This window comes from Vespa mandarinia, chromosome 15 (genome assembly GCF_050613455.1).
Source record: "Vespa mandarinia isolate Hongniang chromosome 15, ASM5061345v1, whole genome shotgun sequence".
NCBI classification, from domain to species: Eukaryota; Metazoa; Arthropoda; class Insecta; order Hymenoptera; family Vespidae; genus Vespa; species Vespa mandarinia.
In genome coordinates, this window is record NC_140824.1 from 4,696,269 (window position 1) to 4,721,552 (window position 25,284).

General features: G+C 30.2%; 2 protein-coding genes across 3 annotated transcripts in view; both read left to right on the forward strand.

Annotated features, from left to right (window-relative positions):
* LOC118449662 (ADP-ribosylarginine hydrolase CG3568) overlaps positions 1 to 21,815 on the forward strand; it is a 35,444-nt gene extending 13,629 nt beyond the window's left edge. Inside the window, exons 2-10 of one of the 2 annotated variants that reach the window (XR_004840458.2) lie at positions 16,434 to 16,706; positions 17,126 to 17,389; positions 17,819 to 17,988; positions 18,351 to 18,422; positions 18,716 to 19,002; positions 20,444 to 20,605; positions 20,683 to 20,793; positions 20,960 to 21,155; positions 21,678 to 21,815. Coding sequence is in view for 1 of the 2 variants with exons in the window: in XM_035884490.2 (XP_035740383.2) it covers positions 16,434 to 16,706; positions 17,126 to 17,389; positions 17,819 to 17,988; positions 18,351 to 18,422; positions 18,716 to 19,002; positions 20,444 to 20,605; positions 20,683 to 20,793; positions 20,971 to 21,155 (1,524 nt within the window). In the remaining variant the exon portion in view is untranslated. The remainder of the gene's footprint in view (positions 1 to 16,433; positions 16,707 to 17,125; positions 17,390 to 17,818; positions 17,989 to 18,350; positions 18,423 to 18,715; positions 19,003 to 20,443; positions 20,606 to 20,682; positions 20,794 to 20,959; positions 21,156 to 21,677) is intronic. The other variant, XM_035884490.2, reaches the window with a different exon arrangement.
* LOC118449659 (uncharacterized) lies at positions 21,505 to 25,092 on the forward strand. Its single transcript, XM_085661645.1, has 5 exons — positions 21,505 to 21,531; positions 21,678 to 22,192; positions 22,928 to 23,232; positions 23,305 to 23,564; positions 23,805 to 25,092. The coding sequence occupies exons 1-5, from the start codon at positions 21,505 to 21,507 to the stop codon at positions 24,393 to 24,395; spliced, it is 1,698 nt and encodes a 565-aa protein (XP_085517771.1). The 3' UTR covers positions 24,396 to 25,092.
* Positions 25,093 to 25,284: the final 192 nt, after the last annotated feature.

Genomic DNA, 25,284 nt, shown 5'->3' on the forward strand with positions numbered 1-25,284 from the left:
CGTTATAAGCAGTCATTAAATTCTGTCACTTCACATTTATATGCAAATGTCTCTATAAATTATATGCAAATCTATACATTATAAACAATTGCCATACGTTAATAAAAGATGTAAATCGTATTAAATTTATAAATCGTATTCCATCGATCATTTATGTCCCAAATAAATTTTTAATAAACATATATAAATATGTCTATCTATATAATATTTATAAAATATTTAGATAATGATAATACGACGTTTGTTAATTTAACTTGACAAGTTAACTTTAAAACCTGCGTGTATTATACTCTTCATCTGACTGATCGAAAAGTTTGCCACAACTTCGTTATTAGAAATGAAAGGATTAAATTAATTCTGTATAACTTTGTGATTAAAAGAAGAAAAAAAAAATAAAAAAAGATAAAGAAATATATTGATAAAAGGGTGTATAGAATCACGAGATAAAGAGAAGTAAAATAATGAAATTAAAAGAGTTTATTGATTGAAAGAGTATATATCTCATGAAGAGTTTATTTAAAGTGAAAACTACGATATATATGTATGTGTATATATATATATATATATATATATATATATATATATATATATACACAATGTAGCAATGTTTGCAAGCGACGAATCACGATTCATATGCGAATCATACGCTCTCATGGCAAACTTTCGAGCGTGATCTCGTTAACGGTGCTCTCCTCTCTCTCTCTCTTTCTTTCTGTCTCTCTCTCTCTCTCTCTCTCTCTCTCTCTCTCTTTCTCCTTCTTTCCTTCTACTATAGAAATTAAACACAAATGCTTGTATTCCGCGTTTACAAGCTGCATGATTCAACTCACCAAGATTTTCTTTTGATATTTTTCACATTTTTCATTTTTGTATATTTTTTTCTTTTTTTTTTCCTTTTATTTACGATACAATTTCAACATTCGGAAAGTATAATTGGTGAAAATATAATCTCACTGTGGGACAAGATTGTGGTTGATAACGTTTAATGGAACATCATAATATTTGATGATGCGGTGCCAATTGAAATTTTTCATATGAATAAACTATCAAATTTTCTATACGTTTTTGTTTCAATAAAAAACGAGATATAATCATTTTTTGTTAAACCCACGAATTTTATGTGATATAATTACATATAAAATGTTTCGAATTGAATAACATATCAACAAAATTTCTAATTAAATTATTATTTTTCCATTGTCTTTATTACTTATTCGATAATATTCAGTTACGATTTATAAAAATTTATTTCAATTATTCAGAAATAAATACATAATAAAAGATTAATAAAATTTTTTCTCTTGGCATTATCGCGGGCAAATCAAATTTAAAATTATGAATTACCATAAATATTTTTTAAAAATTTCATCAACGATTTTTGTTGGTACAAACAAATAAGAAAAGATAGCAATGGAGAAATACTTTCTCGTCCAGCTTTACGATCGCCACGAGAATAGCTTAATTTCGTGCTCCGACTTTTACGGTCGCGGCTCTTTCAAAGTACCTGAAATTGAGCGGTTGGCTCTCTTTTATTTCTTTTCTCTTTGTATTTCTTTGTCCCTCACACTCTCTCTCTTTCTTTTTTAGAAAAAATTTGCGTTACATGAATACCTCATAATAAACTTGCTAGTACGTCGTGTATGTACACAGCCATGTACATTTTTTCTTGTAGAAAAAATAATAACCAGAAATAAAAGGCAAAAGACGAAAAAAAAGCAAATTTTCATATCCAAATTGATATAAAAATATTAAGTTCAATATATATATGTATACATATATACAAAGAATTTATTTACTGGCCGATCTAATATTAACATTAACGATACGATATATTTATTTATTGATTATTCTGTATTTCAACAAATATTAAGCATAGTGCCTGAAAATAGGCAATACTAAACTTAACCTCGATAAATGCAACTGCAAATGTCATTCATCTGTCAGAATGATATTTTCGAAGCCCCCTGATAAAAGGCAACAAGTATTACATAAATGTATGAATATTTTATCTATTATAAGTGCTCGTAAAAATTTTTTTTTCTCTCGACATTTGCATTGACAATTTGCACCGATGTATGCAATGTATTTGTATATCTCCCAGGTGTAAATAATACACTCATTAATATCCGTAGAAGTAATTATAAAGCTCCGTTTCGAAATGTATTTTACTAGTAATTAGTTTCGAGATATCAATTTTACTAGCAACACTTCTTTCAGAATGTTAGAAATGTATGTAAAAAGAAAAAGAAAACTCGTATCGAATGTTTTTCGCCTATAAAAAATAAAAAAAAAGGAAAAAGAGAATATATTAAAACGAATGAAATGTAAATTGACTACGATCGTTAATCCATAATTAATCGATTATTATCCGAGTCCATGATGTTTGAAATGGCATGAACCACTTCAAGAGGATGGTAGAGATGTATAAATGGATGCGTTATCTAGACACAGACATATGGACACGTATTTGGCCAAGTGGCAATCGATACCTTGATGAGAATTTGCGAAGCTTTGACACAATCTTCCTATCAATGTTCCCCCACTAGATAATGCCAGGAAGAGACAGAGAGAGGGAGAGAGAGAGAGAGAGAGAGAAAGAGATAGATAGAGAGTGTGTCTATGCGAGTAAACACAAGGATAGGTCGCAGTCTATATTGTACGACAAATTTCGATGTCCACCCCCTTTCTATTCTATTCCGATAATATCCAAACCTCGCCGTACGTAATATAAATTTGCTCGGCGATGCGAGAGACATGAGACTGCGTCTTGCATTTCTTTCACGGAAGAATTTTAAACGAAAGAAAAGATGAACAAGAAAATAAAGATAAAGAATGCACAACGAAAAGACAAAAGAAAAAGAAAAAGGAAAAGGAAAGAAAATTGAAGAAAAGTTCGAAGAAAAAAAAGAAAAAGATAAATTCGAAAGATGATACGAATTTCCTGACAGGAAAAAGGAAAACGTAAAATAGTATATTTTCTTCTAACGATCGATAATAGATCTTGTATGTACGTATTTCCTCTCAAATAGAATCTTTCCAATTTCCCAAAATGAACGAATAATCGAAATGCTCTGAAGATTGGTGAGTGCGACCTCGTCGCAATGGCAAATAACGATTTCGTAATTCTCGCGTTTCGTTCGATGCTTCGATGCACTCGTGATTTCGATGTCCCTAATTGCCAAATGATTTGATAACGAGGCGGTCGAATACATTAAAGAGGGAAATAAGTGCATGAAATTGATTGATTCTCTCTCTCTCTCTCTCTCTCTCTCTCTCTCTCTCTCTCTCTCTCTATCTATCTTTCTCTCTATTCACACAATCTTACCCATAAATACCTAAATACATAATTTATTTACTTCGTAAATTATAGAATGTAGGTCAAAGGCCAGTTGCATTAAAACAAAAAAAAAAGAGAGAAAAAAAGAAGAAAGAAAAAGAAAAGATAATTTTTCACGGTAAAACGAAACGCAGATCTATATCTGAAGCATTCATCTTTGAATATCATTTGACTTTTGTATGAAATATTCCTAACTATTGGTAATTTATTCGATAATATATTTTCTTGAATCGATTCAAACATAAGAGACTATTCTATATATATATATATATATATATATATATATATATATATATATATATATGTATGTATGTATACTCGAATACGTATTCAAACACATACATACAAACACATATATACTATTGACGATTACACGGTTTAAAGGTAGCGCATAGAGAAACGTAGGCGAGAATACATGCCTATTCGTTTCAACCCAAAGGTTCATGGTATTCAGAGAACGTTCCTGCTTTTCAGAGAACTGTAAAGGTTCTCTCTCTCTCTCCCTCTCTCTCTCTCTCTCTCTCTCTTTCTCTTCTTCTCTTAGTGAGATCAGATGCAAAGTACATAGATCCCAATCGCATTGAAAGCTCAGTGGGATAGATAAAAAAAACTGACCGGCTATCCTGTGACAATGTATTTTTCAGTTAGAATAAAAAAGGAAGAGAATATAGATATGTATATATAGTGTGTATATATATATAATATAGTGTGTATATATATATATATATACACACACACAAACACACACACATACATATATATATAAATTGAAAAAGAAAATATACAGGATAGGAAAATGGAGTCAATTTTTCTTCCCTTCAATTTTATTTTTTCTTTTTTTTTATTTTTCCTTTTCCTCTTATCCTTTTTCTCCTCACCTTCCATTTTATACCCCCGTTTTGAAAAACGTATAGACTAGAAGAAGATATGGATTCTTATCGGTAGGATACGCGTTGAAAAATCGATATCCATCCGATTAATTTTAAAGAGACTCCGTCGATTCTCCTTTCTATCTCTCTTTCTTTCTTATCATTTACACAGACACCAAAGACAAAATAGTATTCCATCGAAAATTTATCACCGCAAGAATTAGATTAGAAATTCCTCGATAAGGATTTTCTTTTGTGTTGATTAAAGAAATCGCTTATCGAAAAATATGAAATAGAAATAGAAAGAATAAAGACAAATTCGAATTGGATTCAGCATCAAAAATCATTTGAAAATCTACGTGATCCAATAGAAACCAATGTAGAAGGTGTCCAAGAATTATTCCCAAAGATAAAAATTAATCATTTTAAAAGGAATAAAATAAAAAAAAAAGAAAACTTGAATAAAAAAAAAGAAAAAAAGAAAGAAATAGCCACGTTCTAAATTTTCCAAGGAATAAGTAAATGAACTTATTATTAATAAATAGTAATTATTTAAGTAAGTTATTAATAAGTAATTTATTATTAAGAAGGAACAACTTTCATTATTTTTAGACATTTTAATCTAAATAAATTTGTTAACGATTTCTATTTATTCGTCAGTTAAATAAATATCGTTGTTGTAATTCTAAGACATCTTATATAGAACTATAATCTTTGTCATAGAAGAAAATATATAGTGATGGTATAGTAACTGATCGAGCTGGGCTACTGTATATCGACTATTATCGCATTTTACGTGATCGCCACTTTAATCGAACGCGCACAACCCCTGTCGTTGAGGTGGCAAAATCGGTAAACAGAAAAACGACGTCAACTTTGCGTTGCGAGGCAGGTGCCAGCCATGGGAGAAAAAGATATATATATATATATATATATATATATATATATACACGCACACACACACATACATATATATATGTATATACATATGTATATGTACGTGTGTGAAGGGATCGAAAGCATGTGTATGTATATATATATATATATAAATGTGTGTGTGTGTGTGTGTGTGTGTGTGTGTCTAAGAGAGAGAGAGAGAGAGTGTCTCTTGCTAGGGTGAATAGACACATTTTCCGCTACTTAACGGATTTCATGCTCGGCTATCGTCAAAGGAACATGACGTCCTTGCTCCAATCAGCGTCGACTATTAATAGTCTTTACGACTTAGTATTTTTCAAATTTTCTTAGAATAAACTATCTATGTGACGTTATATGTGTATACAGATAAAGATAAAGATAAAGATAAGTACAAAGAAATCTCTAAATCTATTGGAAAAGTAAAAAGAAAATGAATGAATTTTTATCAATGAATTCTTTCTTTTTCTCTTATTAAATATAATGAAGAGAGATATATTCTCCCTATATTAATTGATATTTCAATAAAGAAAAATATCAGTCGTGAGATCAGTATAATTTGTAAAAACGTGTAACTTAGACTTAAGTACATACATCTTCATTTGACATATTAGATATATGATCGATTGAAAAAAAGACACCTTGTATATTTTTATACATTTAGGTAGAGATCTTCAGTTGTTGATATTAACATATAAATATTTCAATGAAAGAGTTCACAATAATTTAAATAAAAATTTGTCAAAGAGTTAGATACATCATCGTGTGTGATCATTATAGATATTGATCGATTGCAATCGAAGACACCCTTGTATATATTTTATATATATATATATATATATATATATATATATATATAATACGAAGATAAATCTCTTCCCTCCAATTCCTCTTTCCCCTCGCTTTTATCATCCTTTTACTCTTTATTATTAACGCTAGAACCTGACAGATCCTTTAAATCGACTCGAAAAGACGAACTTATCTGAAGCTTTCGTTACTTTCGATCCTTGGAGACTCATCGTTGAAAAGAGCTACGGATAATATATATATGTATATATATATATATATATATATATATATATATATATAGTAGATATAGATAGGTAGATATATAATATTACGTAGGTAGATATATGATCGACGATCTCTCACTAAAAATCCGTCTAATATACGCTCCTGCGATCCTGTATCACCAAAATAAGAAAATTACTTTCTTCATCGTCGTCATCATCATCGTTGGACTTCGGCGATTATGGTTACTTCAACGAAAAATCGAATTTATAGTAGAAAAGAATTTAATTAATGGGATGGTCATTTTCTCAGCGAAGGAAACTACTTCGAGGCGAAGGTATCGTCGAAAGGCTCCTCTGAAAAGTATAATAGAAAATTAAATTAGTGGCTAACGATACACTGTAAAAACTTCGCTAATGTTCTTTTTCGAACCTTCTACTTCTACTTATATTAACTTTTTTTTTTCTCTTTGTTTTTTCTCTCTCTTTTTTCGACAGCACTTCTCTACTTTTATTTATCAATTATTCAGTAAAAAAATAAGAGAGAGAGAAAGAGAGAAAGAGAGAGAGAGAGTGAAAACTCATTAAAAAATGATCAAACTGATAATGTATAATTTCTAATCAAATTTCTCATCGTTTGCAGGTTTTGTGAAAAAGAAGAAAATCTATCTGTCGGCCTTCATGAAATATATCACGAAGGTTCTTGTTCAACATTTTCGAATGAAGAGATTTACGTACATACATGCCGAAACGATTCTTTACATGGCAGCATCCCATTTCGAAAATGCGCCCTCTTCTCGGTTTAATACGCTAGAGAACATATCAAAGAGAAAAACAAATCTATCTCTATCTATCTATATATACCTAATATATTTATGCATGTGTGCATGCGTTCATATGCTCGTGGTGATATGCCAAAGAAAGATACATATATATATATATTTCTTTTTTTAAAGCTTTTGCATTGAATTCTTTTGCTTGGTGGCCTGTACTTAGCAATTAATGATTGTTATTATTAACAAAATCTAATACAAATAAAAAACTTTGTCTTTTTCTTTTTCTTTTTCTTTCAATCGCTTATTACATTCATGCTTATGCGAAGTATCCTGCTTTTTTCTCAAAGAATAATTTCGTAGACACACATATTTTTAGATATCATTGTTTAGACAATTAAATAAAAGTAGTGAAAGCAAATATCTAACAAATAAAAAAGAAATAAATAAAGAAAAAAAAACTATTCCTCGGCACGGAGCAACGTCTTACACGTATATATATGTGCGTGTATGCGCATGTGATCTGGATCCATTAGATTTTAATATTCCCGATTCTGGGCAAATTCGATGAAATGGTAAGCAAATCGAATATTAAATATCGTCGAGAGGAACACAACCAGATTTAAGAAAATATAAGACATATTTCCTATAGAAATGGATCCTCCAAATCTAGAGTTCACTGTGCTCTCCTCACTTAACTAACTTAACGATCTATCGATCGATCGATCGATCGATTCGAAACTAAACTAAAATATACGATTAGCTCACTTCCGTTGTCAACCGATGGAAATAGCAATACTCCCTTTCTCCCTCTCTCTTTCTCTCTCTATCTATCTATCTCCAACTCTTATATGAATTTCTTGGTGTTGTCTTAGTCGTCGATCGAAGTACGAACTCAACCATTAATAATAATATTATACCTATATATGTATGTATATTTACATGAAGTATATAAAATGATAAATATACATTTGTTAAGACCCTAAAGAAATTCAGGTAAAATTAATCAAAAATTTATTACACATATTTTAAATATAATTCATATATACTATATAAACGAATTAACGTGCATATTGTTTTATTTTCTCATTATAGAATGTATACAAAGTTTTATATAACTTTAGGAACGTTTATTAATAAAGTTACAAACATTAAATAATACACGACTTAGAAACTATTAATCTAGCAGTAAACACAAAACTCGCTAAAACTTGGGAGTTTTTCCATCACTTCTTTTATTATTAATAATTATTATTTATACACACTTTTATATATATATATATATATATATATACACACTTATACATACGTATAAATATATATTATAATATGTATGGATCGTGTAGATATATATATATATACACACACACACACACACACATACACACACACACACACACATACATACATACATACATATATACATACATACATACATACATACATACATACGTATTCCGGAAGGAAGACGAAGTGTAATTTACCTTGGCACGATAAACTATCACAAGCATAATATAGTTTACGACTGAGCCTTCGCTACACTAACTCCTTCTACTTGAAATAATAATTAGCGCGGGAAACGTTACGAGCGATGGAAATTAGCTACCATCTTCCCCACGCCCCTCCCCTACTTTCATCGTCCTTTACAAAGGAAAAATGGTGAACGTTATAAAATCAAAGAAAAAAAATAAAAAAAGAAAAAGAGAAATAGAAAAAGAAAGAGAGAAACGATGAGTGGTTTTAATCGATTATTTTAATCCTTGTCAGACGTTCCACCAAAATGGCTGAACTTTGACCTCACTATCCATCTATATATATATACATATCCTCTGCCCGTAGTTTTCTCTAGTGAAAAAGGAAATAATCGATCGCGAGTGTAATTCGAAAGAACAATACTATATAAAAGAGTCATTATGACACGTCACATAAGAAGACGTTAACGTTCCGGTAATGTCCGATAATGCCTTCTTCCAAGCCACGTCAATACGAACGTTGCTTCAGTTTAATGAGATCGAAAGCTACCTGCTAACTGGATTTCCTGATAATTGTGTTGCCTCCATTACCTGTAACGAATGGGTACACGCCGATCGATCGACTTTAGTCGCTGGAGGTATATCCATACTTCCCCTCCCCGGACCTACCTCAGCCCCTTACGAAGACTACGTAGTAGTAAGAGGAATCGAAAAAGAGAGAAGAAGAGAGAGGGATTAGTTGCTTGTGGTTAGATAAATTTTAGAAAACGATGGCGATGAGATTAAAGGAAAAAAGGAGGAAAAAATGTTTAAGAGACAGAAGGAATCAAATCAAATCGAATCGAATCAAATAGAAAAGATGGAAGAAGAGAGAAAAAAAAATTCTTAATACGAATTTTTATTCTCTCTCTTTCTCTCTCACTCTCTCTCTCTCTCTCTCTCACTCTCTCTCTCTCTCTCTCACTCTCTCTCTCTCTCTCTCTCTCTCTCTCTCTTGCTCTTTCTTTCCATTCTCTCGCCACAAAATAGAATAGTTTCTACTGTCGTGTAGAATTTAGCTGATAATTTACACGAGGCTTCAGGGTTTATCGTGCCAAGGAACTTCCTCCGGAAGTCACGTTTTCCTTCTACAGGGTGTAACAAAGATGGCATACTATATTCCTAATTTGTCTTGCCTTAATGAAAGAATTCAAGAAAAAAGGAAAAAAAGAAAGAAAGAAAAGTAAAAAAAAGAGAAGAAAATGTCCACTGGCAATTGTCTTTTCGATTGTTATTTCGAGTTAACCGTAACAATAAATTCAATCCTGTTGAAATAATGATCACGACAGTAACGCAATATCGTCCAATGTAATTCAATATGGCTATCGTCACTCGGAGAACGCGTTTGCAATAAATTTTATCCGAAAGCATCGACGTTACCGTTGAGGTTTCAATGAATAGAATCGATCCTCGTATAGTCGATTCACTGTTTTTGTTACACTCCCTATAGACATATACATATAGGTATATAGATATCTATCTACATACGGGGTGATCATGCTCTAGTACGACACGACAAACTTATTTATTAGCGAGTAATCTAGATGGAAGTAACTAACTATGATATCGTAAAGGGATAATCATTGGATTAGCTTGTTGCAATGCGATAATGCGTTAATTAATATTTTAATATTTTCTTATAATAATATTCAATCTAACGATCGATTAATACGATTGATACGTGAGAATTAATTAGATGTATGATATAAATCGTTCTATATATATATATATACGTTTGTTCGTCAATTAAAAGGGAACAAAAGAGAAAAAGAAAAGAAAAGTGGTAGTGAAAATAATAAAAGAAAATCAACATGAGAGATTAATTAAATCGCTGTACAAAAATCGACGATCGGATTCAATCGAATGATCGCTTAAATTCTTGATCGAATACACGTAATATAAAATATTATATGAGCTCTCTTGAATGAAAGTCAAACGATATTTCATCTCTCTTTCCTATTACAGTTGACGTTGGTGTTCGTCCATACGATAGCGAATACCGTGCTTTAATTAGTGTCGCTTTAGAAATACACCAAGCCTGATATTCCACATACGCTAGTTTGTGAAAGTTAGTGTACGGAGATAACTAATACGGATAATTGAATCGCACGAAAACAGTATCTCTAATTAAAGGCTTCCCTTGATGTGTGTTCAACTGGTATCTATCTACTGTTATTATTTTGGTTGGCGATAATAGTGCTGTTGTTTTTATTGTTATCGTCATTCTCATTTTCATCCGACATCGTTACTTCGAGATACACACCGTGACTTTTCTATTCGAACTTCGATACGAAAGAGATTTAAAAAAAAAAAAAAAAAAAAAAAAATAAATAAATAAATAAAAAAGAAAGAAAAAGATATTTCGATCGACGATGACGACAAAAGAAAACTATCGATACGGATTGATCTTAATATTGAATGCATAGAAATCAATCGATCGATTAAATAATAAATAAGCCAAATTAAATCGTTGGATGTCAATAAATGAAAATTGTTTAAATATTCGAAACGATCGACATTCTATCGGTTACTTCAGCCGATCGTGAAATCCTCTCGACGTTTTATAGGTTTTCTCTTCCATTTCCCGTCCCTTCCTTCCCCCGCCCTCTTCTTTTCCACCAAAAAGTATATACTCTTTTCCGTAGGATATGCATAAAACGATTCGAAGCTCAGACGCAAGAGAAAAATCTTCAAGAATCGTGACATTTTCCCATCACCGTTCAACGTCGTTCAAGCTTATCCCTTTCCCTTTGTTTCTCCCTTTTCCACCTTAATACCTTATACTCCAATCTTCTTTTTTACTCCTTTCCCTATCCCCTCCCGATGGAAGCAAACCCACCACCTTCTCGTGGTTTCCATCGAGCAATGATACTCGAACGATGCTGAAAAGGATAGAGAAAAAGAAAAAGAAAAAAAGAAAACGACAAAAATGAATATGAATATATGAATGAAAAAATGAAAAGAAAGGAGAGAAAGAAAATGACCTTTTCCGTGTGATAGTTAAGAAAATTACTTGAAATTTTCTACATCCGTGAATTCGTCGTCCTCGTTAACGTCTTCGTCGTCCTAGTTGTCCTTATCGTTGTCCTCGTTCTCGTCGTCGTCGTCTCCGTCGCAAAATAGAGAGATTAAACGAACTAATGCACGTTGATCCTTTTTCTCCAACGAAAAGAGTATCATTGGCGAAGAGTGGGTAATCCAAAGTCCACTGATTCTCCTCGATAGAAACTTTATCCCCATGTTTTAAAAAGCTCTCCTCACCCTTCTCCCTCCCATTGACTATGCTTCTACGTCGAGGATTATAAATAACAAAATAAATAAATAAACTATATTTTCTTTTGTCAGAGAGATAGAGAGAAAATAGCGAAAAAAATTTTTAAATAAAAAAAAAAACAACGATAAAAAAAAAAGAAAAATAACGATAAGAAAAAGAAAAAGTAGGATCCTTTGCAGCGGAAAAAATCATGCCGTTTGATTTTCGGCGTTTACTTATTGAAGCCTCTCTTATATCGATCCGGCATATCTACGGCACTGTAAGTGCCATCTTCTGACCGTGACATGCACTACAATTATCGCGAAATTCTTCAATGAAAGACGAATTTGGCGGTAAATTTATAATGCGTATGAGCGTACGAGCGACGATGTCACGTTCATTTTTGAATGAGTCCGCAATATGAATGACCCGATCGATACCATTTATGATCTTTTTGTCGTTCAATCGACGAGATTTCGTTCGGGGCATACGTTCGAAATGGGATCAAAATCAATTGCGATATCAAACGAATCGTTTAAAAAGTTCTTTATAATGTTTAACATATTATATGAAATGCGTGTGATAAGTTAAAAAAAAAAAAAAGAAAAGAAAAAGAAAAGAAAAAAAAAGAAAAGAAAAACGAAAAGTTTTTACGGTAATACTTTTTAATTCGTGCGAACGAAGGTTACTTACGAATCAAATATGCTTCTCTTTGAATGTATTAACACGCACATGTGCGTATGCACGTAAATGAAGGTATATGTAAGTGCAATAAGTGGAAAAGATGATGGTGGGTCAGGCGTACATTAATGATCAACTCTCTAGCACGTGCAAACGCGCGGTAAATAGCGCGCGATGGGAATAATCGACCCGATACAAATTCGTTTCGAGTTGATCAGTTTTGGCGCGTTGAAAGTATGTAGATATGTATATACGTACGTATATAATACATATCCATCTATCGTATGTAATAAAATAATCAATCGATGCTAACGATAAAGAAACGAGCCGAATGAAACGAACGAAATGAATCGAATGAACTAACAATAAGTAACAACACGAAAAATCTTTCAAAAGATACTTCCTGTATTACTGCGTTTCTATTTTATATCTTTTTCTTTTTCTTTTTCTTTAATCTTTTTCCAAGCTTTTAACTTTTTCACAAATGAGAAACAGGCGCTCGTAATTATATATCGTTGCTAATTAATACTTTATAGTCTTTCACTTTTCGTTCAGTTTCCAATTATTTTCTCGAAGTATAACAAAGTCAAAGAATAATAATACTAATAATAATACTAATAATAATATTAATAATAATAATAATAATAATAATAATAATAATAATAATAATAATAATAATATAATATTATTTGTGATCGTATCTTTTCATTCTTATATTACTTTTTCTTTCTAAAGAGAAAATGTAATGAGAAGATACTGAAACGAATATATTACACTCTGGTATATAAGGGGATGTCATATTATTCCAACGTATTATGAATAGAAAATTTTTTAAAACTTTTTTATATTAACTTTCGTCACGTCCGACATTGTTTCCGAGATGCATTCAGTTTTGTTATTTTAGCAATCACCAACTACTCCTCATGAAAATTGCACAAATAAATTATTCCAAGTTTTAATATGAATCTCAAATTGTGATATTCCGATCTTTTCTTTCAAAAATAACAAATATTAATCGAATTTTTTAACCATATTCTTTTTATAATATATATACTTTATTTAAGCAAAATAATTTTTTTAATATTAGGATATACTCTGTATGCATGTACATATATATATATATATATATATATATATATATATAAAACGAAATTTCACAATACACTCCCATGTTTGCTCGTGAATCTAACATCGACAGCTACCTTTGATCTTGTGAAAAGGAATATCGATGACCGAGCATACTTTGCATAACCACGAAGAAACAGATTCAAAGACTTTTCCAGCTTTATCGTGGCTTTGTTCGAGGCAATTTATTTAAAGCGTACAGGGAAAGAAGAATGGAACATTTTCTGGTCGTTTAATATTATCATGGAGAGCCAATAGGAAAATTTCTTGTAACAAAGAGACAGACTTTTATCGAATAAATTGAATATGCTCAGTCGGCCAATCATATAATTATTAAATCGAAGATTAAATAAATCGAACGAAACAACAATAAAGATAATATTGATAATAAAGATTTTCCTTAAAATCGAATAATAAAGGATAATCATAATTATAGTATTTATAGATAATCGAAAAAGAAAGGATAATCATAATTATAGGAATACTTCGACGACTCACCAATATTGTCGTGTGCGTGTTTGAAATTCCAGAAACAATTATTGTGATAAAATCAATATTCAAAAGAAATTCAAAGATAACAATATTTGTTTTGTAAAATTTCGAAACAAATCAGATAAATTCTAAGTTGTATCATACTTGGGAATATACACGGAAGACTGCACATTAACTAACAAACGAGTTTGGTTCTTACGACTAGCGAACCGATACGACCTATCTTCTTCGACGTTCCAATATCTAAGATCTACGAACTCGACTGTAAAGCTACTGTTACTTTGTGATAGTAGCGAATAAAGCTATTCTGTCGAAGAAGCCTCACAGATACGCTCCCGCACGCAAACACACACGCACACACATATATAAGTTCGTGCATCACTTACCAATCTTTAAAGAGACAAAAATCTTAATATCACAAAGTATCCACCAAAAACAAAAAGAAACCCATTTTGCTAGATCAATAATGTAATTTTCTCGTGAAACATTGCAAAGTAAATTACTCTAGGAAATCCCTCATGCTCATCTTTTTCAAGGAATCCTAACAAAAATCTTTGCTTTGATGAAAAGGAATGGATGTGAACGAGAACGTAGAGTTTTTCATTTTACCCCTGAGATTTGGTTGGATAACTGAAATAATCTTTTTCTTTTTATTCTTTTTTCTCTTCTTTTTTTTTTCTTTTTTTTTATACAACAGTGATATATCCCATAAAAATAGTGACAAAAAATAGATACAGAGTGTCCTACAAGCTTGGAACCATTCGAGAAAAACATACCGGATTACAAAATCTTTTTCGGAGCGTCGTTCGGTATTATGTTACACGTACTACTAAAAATGATACCTCCACTCTGGTAATACTCTTTTGATCCATGATGTATTGCTTCAGATATAAAGAGCTCTGAATATTCACCTTGTACACCCCATGACTTTTATATTATCTTAAATGATATAAAAAATTATAAAAAGAAAAAGAACAAAAGAAAAGAAAAGTAATAAAAAAACAAGATAAGAGTCTTATGGTTCCGAGCTTAGTCGAAACATTATTCTCCGTATAAATAACATATATGGATATATAATCTGTCATATCAAATTCAGTTCTCTGTTTCAACTGAGATTAATTGTAAGTACGCGAACTCGAATAATATGTTTGCTATTAAAATAAAACAATGTAGAATGGAATGGTGGATGTTTCCAACGAATTTCATTGATTCGAATAAACAGAATTTCAGTTATTTGATTTTACTGATATTTTCAATTTGATAGATATATGCATTGATAACATCAATTAGTAATAAGACATCTATATTAACAATTGGATAAAACATTTTTAATAGAAACAAAATTAAATTTCAATCGAAATGTAATAACGTCGTTTGTTTGGACATATTATTCTTCAAAATAAATTTACGGATAATAATAAATGGGATCAGTAACGTTAACAAAAAATAAAATAAAAAGAAAAACAAAATTTAATTTCGAAATATAGGATAGAAAAAGTTATGATAAAGAAAAAAAAAAAAAAAGAAGTAAGGAAAAAAGAGAAAAGAAGAAAAATTCGTTCTCATTCTTATTCGAGTTTGACGTACTTCTTCAGTATTTCTTAAGTACTCGGTACAAAGTTTTGTGTCGCTTTCATCCTGCACGAATTCTCTCTTTCTCTCTCTCTCTCTCTCTCTCTCTCTCTCTCTCTCTCTCTCTCTCTCTCTCTCTCTCTCTTTTTCTCTCTTCTTATCTTGAAACGCTACGATGTCTGACGTTGCAGGGGGAAAGATTTTCAGGGTGTATAATAATAATAATAATAATAATCGAAAATGCGCGTAGAGAGACGACTACGACGACTACGATTACGACTACGACGATAAATCTAGAATCCGCCTCAGTAGGATTTAAACTACATTTCCAACCTTCTGATAAATTCTTTCGAATGGGATGGGAGAGGAAAAAAAATAAAAACGAAAGAATCCTGTAATTAAAGTTCAAACTTTTGAAAGATCTTCTCTCTCTCTCTCTCACTCTCGTATTATTAAACTAAGCGTTTCGTTGAAAAAATATAAATACGTAATAAAAAAAAAAAAAAATAAAAAAAAAAAATAAAAAGAAAAATTAAGAAACGTACGAGAGTTCAGAGAGATGTTTTAAAACGATGCTCGACATTTTATAATTAAAAAGTGAAATACTTATTTATTTTCTAACGGACTGATTATTCGACGAATGCCCAATGACTTTTGATAAAAATTCAAAGATGAAAATAAAATCAAAGATGAAAATGTTTATTTTGAAAGTTATATATTAATATGTCGATTAAAAATTTTCTTTTTAATTTTGTAATGAATATTTCAAGTAAATTTCGAAAAATCTAATTAACAAAACGAATTCATATTTTATAGATCAAAAATAATTTATATATATATATATATGGCTAGATCGAAATATTTGATATTTTATGTTCGAAACTAAACTCAATAGAGTCACCGACGAGTCGAGGAAACTCGTCAGCAAGCTTTGACGAGAGAACCACCAGAAATCTCATGGGAAAACACATTGGGTGCACCCAATGGTGTACCTTTCGATGACGACACGAAGAATCTCCTTAAGAATTGCCTCGACGTTTCGATTCCACCTCAGACTACCATAACGGATATCATCAAGCGTAGCTCAAGCTTTCCTATCAATTTCCCAATAAACACCGTTAGATGTTCAACATTGAGAGATAGAGGTGTCAGTTCTGATATATTGGAGGTTAGTATTAATAGAAGTGAAAAAAGAAATTATCCAATTAAAATATACTTTTAAAATTCACAATGTTTTTATCTTTCTTTCTTTTAATAATATACGCGTGTATTATCAATTATCTAAGACAATACTTGAATCTAAAACTTTCCTCTATATTTTAACTTTTATATATTTCACTGTTTTCCATGCGTTTATTTATTTATTTTCTCTTTCTTTTTTTTCTTTTTTTTTTTATAATTTAATTTCCTTAGACTCGACTGAAATAATGTTCGGTAAATAGTTCAAATAAATGTAGAACGAATTAAAAAGAAGCTCTCTTCGTTAATTCGATCGATTGTACGACCCTTTACCTTCCAATTAAAAAGTTCCCTTCTTCTTTGAATCGTTTTTTACTTACATGAACAAAAAAAAAAAACTTATTTCAGTTAAACGCTAATTCGGCGTATCCATTGATCCATGAGGCCATGCTACCACTCATAGCACGATGGTTAAAGCATAAACGTCAATATGGTAGTGCAATCGAGAGAGCCCTTTACAAAGAAATGGGTCTTATAGAATTTATTCAACGACTTCTCGAAAAAAGAGCCGTCAATTTCTTTGGCTCGGACGATCGATACAAGCTGATCGATGGAAAGACCGGTGTTGATGGTTGGGAGAGCGTAGGAACGGATTATGAGAAAGAGCCGCTGGTGAGTGCACACAAATATAAAAATATAAAAGTATAAAAATAAAAGAAAGAAAAGAAAAATAAATAAGATAAAAGAGAAAATTTTACTCGACCTCGATAAAACTTTCCTTTTTTCTTTTTTTTCTTTCTTCCTTTTTTCTTGTTTAGTTACTATTTAAATACCAAATATAAATATAATTAATATTAAAATAAATATAATTAAATTACAAAAAATTGATTGACCGATAAATCAATCTTTCTCTCCTTTATTTTTTTTTTTCCTTTACATTATTACATCGATTGCCTCCCTTTTAAACATTTATAAAAATTCATACAAACAAAATATGTGTAGATAAATGAAATGGAAAAATAAAAAAAAACAAACGAACAAACAATCAAACAAAGAATTAATTAGAAATAAAATTAATGGCAATCGATCGTTGTTCTCTAGGTTCTGACGAAGTGCTTGTCGTACGACGAAATCAAATTGTCGTCAATGATCGTAGTTTCATCTCACACGGAATTCATCAACGACGGTTCTCGAGAAAATAGGGGCGTAGTAACAAGTGATCCAGACTCCGTCCAGCCCAGAGGCGTTATTATGGGTGTCGTGGGAGCAAGGTTCGCGTTTATATACCTAACTCGTACAATTAATCACGAAAGTGCGCATGTAAAAAATTAGTCTCTAGAGGTGTCGCTTTTTATTACGGCTATACTTTTCTTTTCCTTTTTTCTTTCTTTCTTTTTTCTATTTTCACCGTCCCGCTCTCCCTGTAGGGAAAAAAAAAAGTTGTACAACTTTTTAGAACAACTAGACCAGAACAAACAGTGCCGAAAGCGATACCCTTCCTGCACTTGTTTTCCTTTTTTTTTCTTCTTTTTTATCCTTTCTTTCATATACATATATAAACAGTTTAAATAAACAGTCGAAAAAAAAGAACAGTTTAAAAAAACAGTTTATTAATAGCCTTTTTTATATGCAGATTCGAAAAACCACGAGTTATGGAATATCAGGATATACTTATAACTCCTTTACAAAATAATATGGATAATGGGTAAGAGATTAAGAGAATTATATCGATACATTTTTAAATGTTATTTTCTTCGTTATCTTTACTTTGATTTTGACAATGGTTAATTAAAAATTATCTATGCCTCGAATATAATGACTTGGAATAATAGAAATGATTTTTAATCGTGATATATATTGACTGCATTTAAAAAAAAAGAAAAATAACTTTTTCAATAACAATACTTATTATCAGCAACGATACTTATGATCTTATATATAGCAAAGTGTTTTACTTTTTTTTTTTAATTTTTACTCTTTTACTTTTCCTTAATATAGATACGGTCCAAACGTCGAAGGTATGACACAAGAAAAACGTGGTCTTAGAATAATATGGGCGAATTTTTATGGAGAAATCTATCATCCGCTTTACGAGGAAACGGTAAAGCGTATTAAATCTAAAGACAATAAAAGATATCTATCGCTTACGAGTCAGACGGTTTTCGACATTGAAAATTATATGAAAAGAACTCTTTTATCTGTTGAAATAATACTTCTCGAAGCGAATACTAGAGCCGAAAAACAAAATACCACTGCTTTCCTTCACGTTGTTGGATTCGGTCTTGGTACGTAAACGAGCATAACTTTTTATTTATGCCTTTTAATCATTTTACTTTGAACCGAATGGAAAAGTTTTGTAAAAAGAGCAAAAAGAAAAAAAAATCTCAATCTTTCGAGTCGAAATTTTGAATTTATATGAATAAATAGTTTTCTTGACTTCACAAAGCTTAATATTCACAAAGCTTTCTCGTAAAGCTTTTCAAATTGTTTTTGGAGAGAATTATTTGTAGAAAAAAAAACGAAAGATTACTTTATTATTATCATATATTATTTTTAATTTTGATTAAAGAAATTTTATTACGTAAAATATCGAAGGTCAAGAATTTTATTATTTATAATGAAATCATTATTGCACCGATCAAATCTTATTAATAAAAATGATTAAAACACTTATTAAAGATTTGTATATAATACATTACATGAGATGTGAACGCTATGAAATAATTAATATCGATAAAATTAATAATCGTCTTCAACGGCGAGTATAATCGAGGTTGAGTGCACGTACGAAATTAATTGATATGTATTAGTATACCAATCCATTCCGTAAATGACTGTAATGTCTGACTGTCCTAACGAGTAAGCTTATACGATTCAAATTAAAGATGAAACGTTTAACTTGAGAATTATATTAAAATGATTAGAATATATATATAAATATATATATATATATATATATATATATATATATTTATATATATATATATATATAAATATATATATATATAAATATATATATATATATAAATATATATATATATATTTATATATATATAAATATATATATATACTTTATATATATATACTTTATATATATATATATAAATATATATATACTTTATATATATATACTTTATATATATATATATATAAATATATATATATATACTTTATATATATATACTTTATATATATATATATATAAATATATATATATATACTTTATATATATATAAATATATATATATATACTTTATATATATATACTTTATATATATATATACTTTATATATATATACTTTATATATATATATATATATACTTTATATATATATACTTTATATATATATACTTTATATATATATACTTTATATATATATACTTTATATATATATATACTTTATATATATATATACTTTATATATATATATATTTTATACATATATACTTTATATATATACTTTATATATATATATATACTTTATATATATATATACTTTATATATATATACTTTATATATATACTTTATATATATATATACTTTATATATATACTTTATATATATGTACTTTATATATATATACTTTATATGTATATATACTTTATACATATATACTTTATATATATACTTTATATATATACTTTATATATATACTTTATATATATATATATGTATATATATATATAAAGTATATAAGTATATAATATATTTCTAAAAATTACAGGAACATGGAAGATAATACAGGATCAAGAAATATATTTCTTAAAGACCTTTGAGATAGCAATTAGAAAGATGAATAAGAAATTGAAATACGTATCAGACGTGATGTTCGCTTACTTTAGACAACAGAAATGTGGGAATACAGGAAACGGCGATTATCTTGGAGGTTCGCTAATCGATTTTGTTATCACGCGTCCGATCTGAATCGAGAGCTTGTAATTAACGTAATTAATGATCCTTCAGATATCAAGATCCATTTTGCTCTGAGAGAACCCCATAGTAAATTATTGAGATCGACAGATGCAAGCAAGTTACTGATCGTAACTTATGCTTGGGACGGAAACGCTCAACCAGGTTGTTGTTCTTTTTTAATTTATTTTTATTTTTCTTTGTCGTTTTCCTTCTTCTTTTTTATCTTTTTCTTTTTAAATTTACCGTCTCTCTTAATCGATTGAAACGTTGATATGAAACAAACGTCATCGACAGATTCGTAGTAACGAATTCTTATCCCTAATTGCAGTCGACTTACAGGAAACGAATTTTGGAGCGGTTATCTCGCATCGAGTGGAGATCCAGCAGCAGCATGCAGCAGTCAAATAGCAGAATTGCACAATTCTTGGATAAATCCAAGAACTTGCGGTGCTAGTTTACACGTCGCATCTGCCGAGCATGGAATTTTGCACATATCCGACTACGCGAGACTTCATCTTACTTAGGTAAAAAGTAACATAAGCTGGAAGTTAAAGTCTTTATGATAGATCACTTGGAAAGTTAATACATAGATCTAAAAGGTTATGTGTACAAAATGAAATTATAGCCATATATATATATATATATATATATATATATACGAAGTGAACTATGTTATATGAAACTTGTATGCATTTATATATACATATACATGCAAGTCTCATATAACATGGTTCACTTTGTAACGTGTTACATCGAATTCGTATTTTCAGATACCATGCTATAGGACAGTTATATGTCTACCTTATACATCGTTAGTCATGAAATATTTGATAAATGTTTCTTTTGAAATCTATAAATGAAAATTAATAACACATGTACTTATTTTTACCAATTTTTCAAGTAAAAATTTTTATTAATTAATAATAAATATTTTGTAAAATACATGATCAATATACGTGAATATTCCGATCAGTGTAAATTAATACGTTGAAATAATTTTAATATAATAAATTTTAATATAATAAATATGAAAATTGTGATTTTAGGAAAGGGCCGGCCCAACGGGCAGCGGTCAACGAAGACCATCTCGATCACCGCGCAGTCAGAGAAGTCGAAGTGCCGATGTTGATTGCTTAAAAAAATATACCGAAAGAAGAATTGAAGGAAGAAGACATACGGACGTTGCCGATACCAGTAAGCTAGATACGTCAAGATGGATACCATTGGCAAAGAATGTCTCTCGGGGTCAAACGAGTATGAAAAAAACGGCACAAGTTTCGAAAGACGAAGATAAACGACGATATGAGAGTAACTCTAATACGGTGAGGAGCGGTTCGATAAAGTGGCAACAAACTTCTTCGATGGAAGTGGACGAACGTAAAAGGAATTTGCCAAATGAAAAAAAAGTAGAAGAAGTGCAAGAAGAAGAAGAAAAAGCTAAGCTTTATGGCAGACAAGTAGCTGCTCGTAGTCGAAGTACTGACGTTACTACATTCAAAAAAGAAAAATATACCGAAGAACGAAGACATACCGACTGCGGTGATATCAGAATTTCATCCAGGTTGTCATCATTAATTCATTTCATTTCAATCATTAATATTTTTAATATATGTGTTATATGTATTTTTTTCTTTGTATATTTTATATGTATATTAATATTCTATATTTGATTAAAGTTATCGACAAATATCGATAACTATAATAATATATATACATATATTTTTATAAATATAATATTTTTTGTTTTAAATAACTTTAATCAAATAAAACAAAATTGTTTTTATAAATAATACAATGGTAGTATCGATATTCGATATGGAAGAGTCTTACCGATTCTAGCGATCGCCCTTTGAAATATTTTCTTCAATAATTTCACGTATCGATAATTAAAATATGACTTATTAATTTCATCGATCAAGATCCTATTTTTAAAACGAAGATTTGTAGGATCGATTATATAGTAGATTCCTACATTACCTTTTTAGTCAATGATCGATCGCTGAGCTCTTCAGAGGCACCTAGCGTTGAAACGTCTGAATTAACTTTAGCGCAAACCCCTTATGGTAGGCAAAATTTACATCGAAGTACACGTTGATACATCAGAGTTTCTTAAATTTCTACAATTTACGATACACACGTTATTTAAACAAATATTTCCGATAAAAATTGTTTCCGTTGATTGAATCTAGCAGGATATATATATATAAATTTGTAAATATTTGTCAATGAAAAATGCTATCGTAAAATCATGTAAAATCGTCTGAGGAATATTTATCGAGAAATTATAATTTTGCAGATGGATACCACAAATAAATAGTGCCAGATTTCGCAGTGACACGTCAACATTCGCAAAATTCACAAATTCTTACGAAATTACAAAAAATGCTGCAACCAGATGGATAACGTTCGCGAAAAATCCATCGCCGTTTCCAACGCCTCGAATGAATCCAGATAAGAAAACACAAATGGAAGAGAGTTCACAAAAAAACGAAGAATCTTGTACAAAGGAAAACAAAACTGAAGCAACAAAATGGACACCTTTGAGAAAGTTTGCGTCGCCTATACCGTCCAAACGAAATACTGAAAATGATACGACACCGGGTATAGAAATTATTGCAAAAAAATATTATATTGTTAATACTTTTTATAAAACTATTTAATTTGATCTTTTAGATTTATCGGAGATTACTCCGCAAAATCGCTTGAAAAATAACGACGCATCTGATGCACTTGACAAAGCTAACAAATTGAGCCAACGAATGCGAGATCTTTATGATTTCAAAACGGAAAACGAATGGCCAAAGAGATTAAAGAACCGACCATATGAAGAAACATGGATAAGTAAAAGTAGTAGCGAGGAGGAGAGGCATCCTCCCAGTGGTCGTAGAAATAGTCAAGATATGGAATTTAACGATAGATCGTTACGAATCAGGGTGATTGCTTTGAATTGTTTATCTAATTCCTTCGTATTAATTTTTGAATTGATCACTAACCAATAATATCGTAATTATCGGTATTTTATATCTAAGTAAGCAATGAACAATAGTATAGTATTTACATTTTATCGAAAAAAAAAGTTATTATTGTTGTCGATCAATTATTTAAAAAAAAAATTGTTAAAGAATCTGATTAGAATTCTAATGAAAATAAAAAAGAAAATACACATTTCCTAGGATACAAAATCGCAAATTCATCGAACGGAGGAATCGAAGGTCTTCCACAGTGACACGGATGAAAGATCAAAGAAATTCATTGAAAGGCATAGCAATTCGGAGGATCTTGGATTACGCGGTACCGCGGAAAAGTTGCGAGCTCAAAATCGACGCACGCAATCGGATGATTACGACGAGAAATGTAGGAAAAGGAACAGCTATCGATCGGATAGCAGAGAGGAAGGAGCCCGATCGAAAGGAGAACAACGCGTACACATTGAAAACAAAAGGAACTCCGACGCAAGTGAAAGATCCCAGGAATCACGCGGTAGTTATTCCGAAATTGAGTTTCCTAGTAAAAGAAATTCACGAACGAGCAACGTTAGTTATGCCAGTATTGTTAACCCAACCGGCAAAAGAGGTAGTTTAGAATGTAGGTCGACTCAGCGTATTCTCGAAATGCCACCACGAAGAGCATTCAGTCAAGGTGAGGGAAGACCTGCCACTCCGGTACCACCAATCGAAATGAATGCAGATCGTGTCGTTGCTGTTAGATTGATCTCGGAATGTCAAAAGAGAGACAGCACCAGATACAAGGTCTATCTGACGTAAATAAATACGTAACGTAATACGTTTCTAAAGATTTTCTAAATAAATTTCGAGATCAAAAAAAAAAAAGAAGAAATGATAGAATATATCTTTCTCGACTCTTTGCAGATCGATCAATCGTCCGATTAATCTTTAACCATACCAATTTATTATACAATTAGAATTCAATATGTTTCTCGAAATAATTACCTGAAGCACTTAATCCTCGACTCATCGTGTATGTGTTTAACATTTCATACAGAATTATTATTATTGTTATTATTATTATTGTCATCGTCGTTATCGTATACATCGTTAAATATTATTGACCAATGAAACGTTCGATGTAAAACTGGAAAGAGTCGAGTATTTGTTGTCCTGTTAGATACATTGAAAAATCGATATTTTCTGAAAGAAAAAGAAAAAGTGAAGAAGAGACTAATAAAATCTTCAGATTAGAAATTAAATAAAATTTGAAGTAAGGTAATAGAGTTATTAATGTGCCTCACATATTGAAACGATTCCAAACCATAAAAGTCAAGAAAAAATATATAAATTCGTGCCTGCAATAAGAAACAATCAGGGTAACAGTGATATATAAACGAAATAATAATAATTATTATTATATACCTACGTATTATGTATAGTATTATATACGTGTTTAAAGCGCCGTTATCTCGTTTCATCATCTTATTTTCCACGTGAAATACTTGTTGAATTTTTAAAGAATGAAACATCTTCAAGTATACATATATATATATATATATATATATATATATAAAATAATATTTAATACATATATTATAATTATAATTCATATACATATATGTATATGTATATGTATATATATATATATATATATGTATAAATTATGGTAACTGATTAAAATAAACAATGAAATCTTTCGTTCTCG

What these genes read in the sequence shown, in the direction of transcription:
- LOC118449659 (XM_085661645.1), top strand. Translation starts at nt 21,505, where the DNA reads ATGTACTTATTTTTACCAATTTTTCAA. An exon ending in TATTTTTACCAATTTTTCAA is followed by an intron (nt 21,532 to 21,677) that starts GTAAAAATTTTT and finishes TTGTGATTTTAG; the next exon opens with GAAAGGGCCGGCCCAACGGG. An exon ending in GATATCAGAATTTCATCCAG is followed by an intron (nt 22,193 to 22,927) that starts GTTGTCATCATT and finishes ATAATTTTGCAG; the next exon opens with ATGGATACCACAAATAAATA.